The 8324-nt window shown below is 44.5% G+C and overlaps 1 protein-coding gene across 1 annotated transcript; it reads right to left on the bottom strand.

Moving 5' to 3' along the window:
• Positions 1–985: 985 nt before the first annotated feature.
• LOC308157085 (ectoderm-neural cortex protein 1-like) lies at positions 986–5024 on the bottom strand (the record flags this gene model as incomplete). Its single annotated transcript, XM_080530564.1, has 2 exons — positions 986–1114; positions 3228–5024. The coding sequence occupies one exon, from the start codon at positions 5022–5024 to the stop codon at positions 3249–3251; it is 1776 nt and encodes a 591-aa protein (XP_080386690.1). The 3' UTR covers positions 986–1114; positions 3228–3248.
• Positions 5025–8324: the final 3300 nt, after the last annotated feature.

The raw sequence follows: 8324 nt of genomic DNA, 5'->3' as shown, positions 1-8324 counted from the left end.
CATCATACTCTTAATACTTTAACAAACCATTTAATTTATCGTCTGTTCTTTTTTTATATAACTGATATTTCAGCTTCCCATTTATGGTGGGCTTCTTTTGGATGAATGACAAGCTGTAAGTCTAACATTGGGGTAACATTTGTGTGAAATCCCATTGCCCTTGTATCCTCTGCTGGCAGTCAATCAGCAGTAAGCTGGAGAGTAATGTCAACAAGAAAGACTAACTGCTGAGAAACTGTTTTATCTGCTCTGTACAATACTTGATTTTGTCTGTTGTTTATTTAATTTGGCAAAGCCTCTTTTTAATATATGTAGAGAAAAAAACTCAGTTTTGAGTTATAAATGTGCAAACAATTACTTAAACACAAAGTAAAATCACAAAATACTGTAGAAAAAGGCAACAAAAAAATTATACAAGCAGCGAGAATAATAACTTAAAAAATCACCTTTCACTTCACAATACAATCTTGAACCAAGAAGCTTTACTCAAAGCTTACAAATAATCAAGCAAAAGTCATTTATTTCCCAATGAAAAAGTCCTATTTCTCCTGCTGAGGATTCTAAAGCAATGCTGAACAGTGACCTTCTGAGTGTCTTCCTCTTGAGTTGACTGGTCCATTCCAACATGTGCTTTTGAATGCTCTCTAACAACGTGTATTTTCTGTATCTCGCTGTTGCCACATGTTTTTAGCTGGTCTGTGACCATGAGCGTTTATGACCGCTTAAGTCAAGGAGAAGTGGCCTGACATGTCCAGGCATGTGTCTCAACACAAGGAGATGTCTTCCCTTACATTTGGCAACACAATGGGATCATTAACAACACTTGACAACGTAGAAGGATGAGTTTGATCATAGGTTGATTATGCCTCTTATGATTCAATAATTCCCCGTAGGTCACCGTAGGCATATCAGTCTGTACAGACAAATACAAATTAGGAACAAAAAGTACTTATGAAAGAGATCCACCCTTCATGTAAACATCACAGGTCCCTCCGGTCCAATGAAACAGCCCAACTGTCTTCAGTCCTTCATGTTTAATAGTACGAACAGTGCCACTGTCTTTCTCCCAGTGAACAGCAATGCTTGCATCTTCACAGTCTTAATCTTGTGTTGCCTAAAGAGACAGAGGAAAGTAATGGTCAGGCAAATGTTATTGATTTCTGTATGCACTTATACTCAGGTATTCTTCTGTGACAGTTCAGGCAAGTTCACCAAATTCTCATAATGACAGAAATGAGCAAGATGAGGGCATATCATACAAACAATGTGTCTCAAATGTTTAATTGAATTCATATAGGCCTAATAGCTTAAAATGTAGACTCTGGGATATGACGTTATACCAGGAAGTCACAGGAACCAATTTGGTTCGCCTATATTTGGAGGAAGTAACAATGTAAACAATGGTAGGCACTCATTAGTTGTCGGTGCATGCGGCGAGTTGATCTTTGAAATGATCTATGGTAGCTTTGCCCTGATCTTTTCCCATTGATTTAATAATTTCCCAGAGTCTACCTTTAATCGTTCTAACCCAAACTGTATAATTTCTGTGTACATACATTTGCCTTGAACTACCATTGCTCTACTTGTTATACAGAGAGAGGGGCAGAGTAGTTAGAAAACAGGGGAGGTTAGAGTGAAGTCAATAATAGTGAAGTCAATAGCTTTTCCCCAGACAGTGGCAGACGGAGTGACTGTGAGCTGACAGAAAGAGAGGTTGAAAGTGAGGGTAAGTGTGCAGCAGAGAAAAGGAGAAAGAGAGAGAGAGAGGGTGAGACTTCCCCATAGCCTCCCTTGACACGGCTCTCCTGGTTGGTTGAGTAGTAATAAAAGTGTTGGTGGGGACCCTCAGCGGTGACTCAGGGGCCATTCTAAACACATTAATAACCGCTCTCAACAGGCTCACTACTCGGAGATTTACTGCCCAACCTAGGTGGGCAACATTCCACAGGAAAACCAGGTCGCTATGGAGTTTTCGTTGAGGCCTGGAAAACCTCCGGACAATGTATGGACTTCCCATGGCCTATTCTAAATCAAGTTTCATTGTGGGGGGGAAAGCAATACAGTCAGGCATGATAATAAAAATGAGGATTCCAATTTCTTTCTTTTTTCATTACAATATTAGAGTCAATATGTTTTCAGTTTCCCCCCTCACTCGTTTGATTTAGAATGTTTGTTTTTTTGGCTAGGCTATATAAAAGCACTTCTAGGATAACTTGTGAAATGTGGCTACAGTTTGTGTGTACTTCAAACCGAGATATTGGCAGCAAAAGCTGATAGTGTCAAGAATCGCATTAGCCGACAAACAGCTTAGTGAAAACCGGTTTCTTGAAAGCCGACTTTACTTGAGTCTTCTTTCATGAGAAAGAGGACAATCAAAATTTATGGACAAATAAACTGAAAGGGTTGCCTGAGTGCCAATGTCCGTTTTTATCACCGTCCAAATCAAACAGGTTGAACAAAAGAGGGCCTGTACATACACACACAGTGCTTAGGGGCTCTGAGAAATGGCTTGTCCAGAAAGGGGGCATTCCCTTTAGGACAAAGACCCCCACTCCGAGTCCGCTCTGCTTTCTATCAGGCACTATGACACCACCCCTCTGCAACCCCCCCCCCCCCCCCACACACACACACACACACTGAGCCCCCATGGGGTTCAGCCCACCCAAGCCTTTAAAAAAAAAAAAACTACTTCAATAAACAATAGGGGCCACCGCCAACGACTTCAAATTGAGCCCCCATCTACCTAGGGAATCTGCATAGCTCACGAGCCCAGCACAAATCACCACCACTTATCATCCACTCTACCTACAGACTCATAACATCTGGTCAGTGTAGCATTCCTGTTCACACCGATGCTGCCGTCTATAAACTGATGAGTGTAACCCTTGTGATACCAATGATGTAATGAAGATCTAAGATTAAGTGGTGATTGGTCTGGTGGTTATTCTTAATAAGGTGGCTTTTCAAATGGAATGGAATGGACTTTATTTGTCATTGCTACAGTACAGGTACCAAACAACGAAATTTAGGAACTCAAATGGGCCTAGTTAGCTTTTTTATATTGGCTCTTGTTTATAGTTCATTGTCAATGATTCTCATTCATTTGGAATGGGGGGGGGCGGGGGGGTACTTTGGGTAAGATATATCAATCTAGAATGAAAAACAAATAATAGATAGATTTGGAGAAGTGTTAAAGGTTAGGACAGCTATGAGGTGACTCTACTCACCCTGAGACTGATGCTGAGTCCTTAGGCTTGGAGGTGCTTACAGGTACTGACGAACGCTGTGGGGATGAGTGAGTAGGGCACTGTAGTGATGGTGTTCCATGCGTCAATTGTGGGGTCATAGCAGTCCAGAGTCTTGCACCTCTGCGTGCCAAAGTAGCCCCCCACCACATACAGTTTATTTCCAGAGGCTACTGCTTGACAGCTCATACGCTTGGCTGTGACGTCGCCAACTTTAGTCCACTGGTAGCTATCGCTGCTGAATTTATAGGCCGAACATGCAGAAAACTCTGTGTCCCCGCCCATGACAAAGATCTGGTTGTTGAGGACGGCAGCAGCAGTGTAGCGCCAGGGCTGTGGGCATGAGGCGGGCACTGTCCAGCGGTTCTCCTGGGGGTCGTAGCACTGCACCTTGGGAAGCTTGTCGTGGGTGACACTGGTGCCCCCGAAGGCAAAGAGCTTGAGCTTGATGCTGACTACCGCTGCATTGCTGACACCTTCCCTAAGCGGCGCCACCATGACCCACTTGTTGACGACTGGGTCATACTTCTCTACTTGTTTGAGCGACACCGAGGGGGAGGCGGGGAGGCAGCCTGTGCCGGCTGTGTGCCCGCCAACCACATAGAGACATTGCTTAAGCTCAGCTGAGCAATGACCGAAACGGGCAATGATCATGGGCGCCGCCTTGGACCACTCCTCTTGGGACGTATCGTAGACCCACACATCTTTGCTAACCCCGTTCTCCGAGCCTCTTCCCCCGGTGACATAGACCTTGCAGCCAATGGCACAGGCGCTGAACTCCTTCCTGGGGCTGGGGATGTCAGCCTTGGGGATGATCTCCTTGGCCTTTTGGTCCACCAGGTAGAGCTTGTCACACATGAAGGTCGAGCCTCCCAGCAGGAAAAGGGCGTGGCTGGTCTTCCTGGGCCGGGCGAGGGGGCTGTTGACCACGCCTTCGTTCTGCAGGATCCTCAGCTTGCAGCGGATGGCCTCGTCCACCAGCTCCTTGCTCTTGGCTTGGGCGTTGATCAGCTCCTCGGTGGACACGTTCTCCATGAGGAAGATGGCGGGCAGCAGAGCCAGACGGACCGTCCGCAGCAACTCTGACAGGTGGCAATGCCGCCTCTCCAGGTCGTAGTTGACCCAGTTGAGGGCAGTCTCATACACCAGTCTCTCGTCATCCGTCTCCAACTCCTCGTGAGACAGAAGCTGGACCGCCATGTCTTTGGGCAGTTGTAAGAAGTCCTCCGTCTTGCAGATGGCGGGGAAGTTGCTGAGGCACATGCCCCAAGAGAGCTCGGAGAGCTTGGTGCACTGGTGGGCGTCCGACAGCAGCAGCATCCCCAGACAGTTGGACGGGTGCAGGTTCTTCTCCAGGAATTCCGCGCAGGCGTCCCGGATGTCCTGGAACTCCAGCATGTCCCCGGCCTCCAGGAGAGACTCTGCGTTCTCTTCATTGATGACCACGCGGGACGAGTAGGCATAGTCCAGTAACAGCTCAAGCACCTCGGGGTGGACGGAGTCCCTGAAATCCACCTCGCTGGCCTGGCTCTCCATCATCCCTCCGCTGAACATGGCCTCGAAGTACCGGCTACAGGCGGCCAGCACGGCGCGGTGGCAGGGGAAGGAGCGGCTCCCGGCGTGCAGCAGGACGTCAGTGAAGAGCCTCTGCTGCCGGAGGGAGTTGAGGTGCATGAGGACGCTGTCGGCATAAGAGGACTTGTGGAACAGGTAGATGTTCATGGAGGCCGAGCTGACCCGGGACTTGCGGTTCTCGTGCGTGCAGATGGACATTTTCATTGAATCCTTTATGGAGAGGAAAATAATTAATTAATAATTGGTGCCAGCTGCAAACACTACCTGCAGTCAGATGCCTCTTTACTGTTATAATATAGGATGTAGGATACACTGATTGGAGTCATCGCCTGCTTGTTGTAATACAAAAGGAAAATCAGGTCTCCTCTTAAAATGTCCCCACATCCTCAGTTCATTCATACAAACAAATGGAAAACTGTACTGCCAGTTCCTGGCCTGAACGCCTCAGTAAGCCATCTGCCAGAAAAAGGGCATCTTTGAGTGATATCATACTAGGCAACTCCAACTCAACCAAAGGCTAGATGTCTGTTCACTGAACAGCAGTGGTAAGCTTCACTCCATCAATCTGAGGCATACATTATGCCAAATAATTACAAAGGGGAAAATAACTTAAAAACCAAGTAGGCCAGCATGAACGTACAAAGAAATCACATGAAAAGTAGAGAGGACAATTATCAGCATTTTAGGCTACAGCTTCAGTGGCATAGAAATCTAAAATATTGATTACACATACCTAGGGATGACAAGAACTCATCCTATATACAGTGAAAGTGTGTCCAAACGTTTGACCGGTAGTTTGGACCCACTTTCCCATTCAATTGATACTGTATAAGATGATTTCTTGTCATCCCTAGTTATGGGAAAGTGTGGGAAAGTGTGTCCAAACTACCAGTCAACAGGTTTGGCTGGTAGTTTGGACACACTTTCCCATTCAATTGAATGGGGAAGTGTGTCCAAACGTTTGACTGGTTACTGTAATGCATTTTTGGAGAGCTTCACATTTGGCAACTCTTACCAATTGGAGACATGTTGACAGCCCTTGCAATTAATTGAGCTGTGAAGCCTTTGTAGATCACTTACAATTATGTCATCTGCATCAACATTATCAGACTGTGTAACTGAGAAGCACGCGACTGTTTATTGTTATATCACGGTGCTGAGAGCTTTACAAGTTCTTCAACATAGGTACAATAATTGAATGACCCACTCAAAACATTGTTCTTTTGCATTACAGACATGTTGCAAGATGAGAAATATCCCCATAAGCCTACCTCTGCAATAGTCTTATATCATAGTTTCATTGCAATGCTGATTATTACAACAAACAATATTGAAACGTTAGTATGTTACAGCAAAGTTACCTCTGAGAGCCGGGATACGGATGTGTCGCTTCTAACAGGCGCGCGTGTCACTCCAGCGTGAACCACGATGCTCTCGCACACTCCTTTTGAATGGAATAATAAGTAACGTAACTAGACTGAAAAAAGGCTGGTTCGCAATCTTTCTCTCTTCTCCTGGAGTCGGAAGACGTGATTTCTTTCATCGAAACGAACACAATAAAAGTGATATTAATTATAATCCAATTCGAGAAGTGGAACGCGGCTATGAAGTCTTCACACAGCCGAGGCAAGCTGAGAGACTCTGTCCGTCAGCGCGAGGTAGAGGGAGCATCTCACGGAAGAAGGAGGTGCCAGGGTGTTTTAAAGCGTGGTGTGGGCGGGCCAATGTTCAATACATGGGAGGGAGTATGAATGAATGAATGAATGAATGAATGAATGAATGAATGAATGAATGAATGAATGAATGAATGAATGGTCTTTATTGTCATTAATATAGTACAGGTACCATACAACGAAACTTGGGAGGGGGGGCTCCCCTGGTGCTAGGATTTTTTTTATTTTTTTACTAAAAACAAGAAGGGAAAAGAGCTGGTTTACATAAATAAAGGCTATATACACTATCCACTATACTATACAAATAAAACACTGTGCTGTACTCTATGCTATGCTATAAATATCCTAACATTTTCTATCTCTGAACCTTATGTACCCGAGGGTTGTCATATTGCACATAGTATTATTGCACATTCATTTAAAGTGTCGCAGTTTGCAGGTTTGAAATGTTCACAGTTGTGTTTCAGTATTGCACTTGATTACAATCTAGTAGCTGCCATCAAATTGTCTAGAATAGATTGTCCAGGGCCTAGAACCTAGGTCTTTGCTGTGTTCAGGGCCTGAATGGCCCTAGGGTAGAAGCTGAGCTTCAGTCTATTTGTCCTTGCGGACATGGTCCTGAACCGCCTGCCTGAGGGCAGCCGAGCAAAGTGTTCGTTCCCAGGGTGGGATGGGTCTCTGGAGATCTTGGAGGCCTTCCTGAGGCAGCGTGTGTTGTACAGCTCTTCCAGAGAGGGGAGGGGGGCGCCGATGATCTTCTGGGCCGATCTCACGACTCTCTGTAGCGCTTTCCTCTCTGCGGCTGTGCAGCTGGAGAACCACACGCAGATGCAGTAGGTGAGGATGCTCTCCACTGTGCAGCAGTAGAAGGTCACAAGCAGCTCCTGTTTGAGGTGGTATTTCCTGAGGACTCTCAGGAAGTAGAGCCGCTGTTGTGCCTTCTTGATGATGGCTGCTGTGTTGGTCTTCCAGGACAGGTCATCCTGTATCCTGTATCCTGTAGGTTCCAGACGTCAGTATGCAAATGATCAGAGGACACCGTAGTAGAGGACCAACTAGGAGACCTTTATCATGCTATGGAAAACTGTACTTTTATGAAAGAAAACATCAGACCTCCTATAACAAACAAGTGCAGATTATCAAACATTTTTCGCAATATAACACAAAACAAACCTCTTACCAAATGTGTCTCATGTTATTCTCATTTAGCTGTATGATTTGATTAGCGTCAGGAAATCTCTAGTCAGGAAATTTGGTGGGCCTACATTTGTCAATAATAGAAAACAATGGATCGATGAAAATATTTCACAGTCAATTCATTGACATCAGACATAATGTTATTATCAGTATAGTCCAACAAGACTAATATCAATATAAATAAGCCTCATCTCACTATAACAAATAAATCCTGCTTTATATCAATGCATCTCCCATTCAAAAAGTTCATTATCCATAGACGATCAAATGTTTATTTCCAACAAAGGAAAACAATTATCTCTCTCATTAATCGACAAAACATACGTTTGACAGTTAAATCTAATGTAATGTATTTCATAGTAATACAAATGAATAAGTATATTTCATTATTTGTAATTACTGAAAATTGTACGGGCAGCGGCTTAAATTAGTTTCAGAAGAATGCACAGGCTTTCAGTTGTTCTTAAATCCAATGCATGTATTAGATAGCCAATAGTACCATCTGCTGGTGAATATTGGACACTACATTATTTTCGACACTACTGCACAAATCAGAGAGCCTATAAAAAGATATTGATTCCAAAATCACATTAACTATTATCCTTGCATTAAGATGGACTCAATTCAACTTATT

Source organism: Nansenia antarctica, assembly GCF_963989245.1.
Source record: "Nansenia antarctica genome assembly, chromosome: 5".
Taxonomy (NCBI): domain Eukaryota; kingdom Metazoa; phylum Chordata; class Actinopteri; order Argentiniformes; family Microstomatidae; genus Nansenia; species Nansenia antarctica.
The sequence above is the reverse complement of the archived record's forward strand: the minus strand, read 5'-3'. Positions and strand labels throughout refer to the sequence as shown.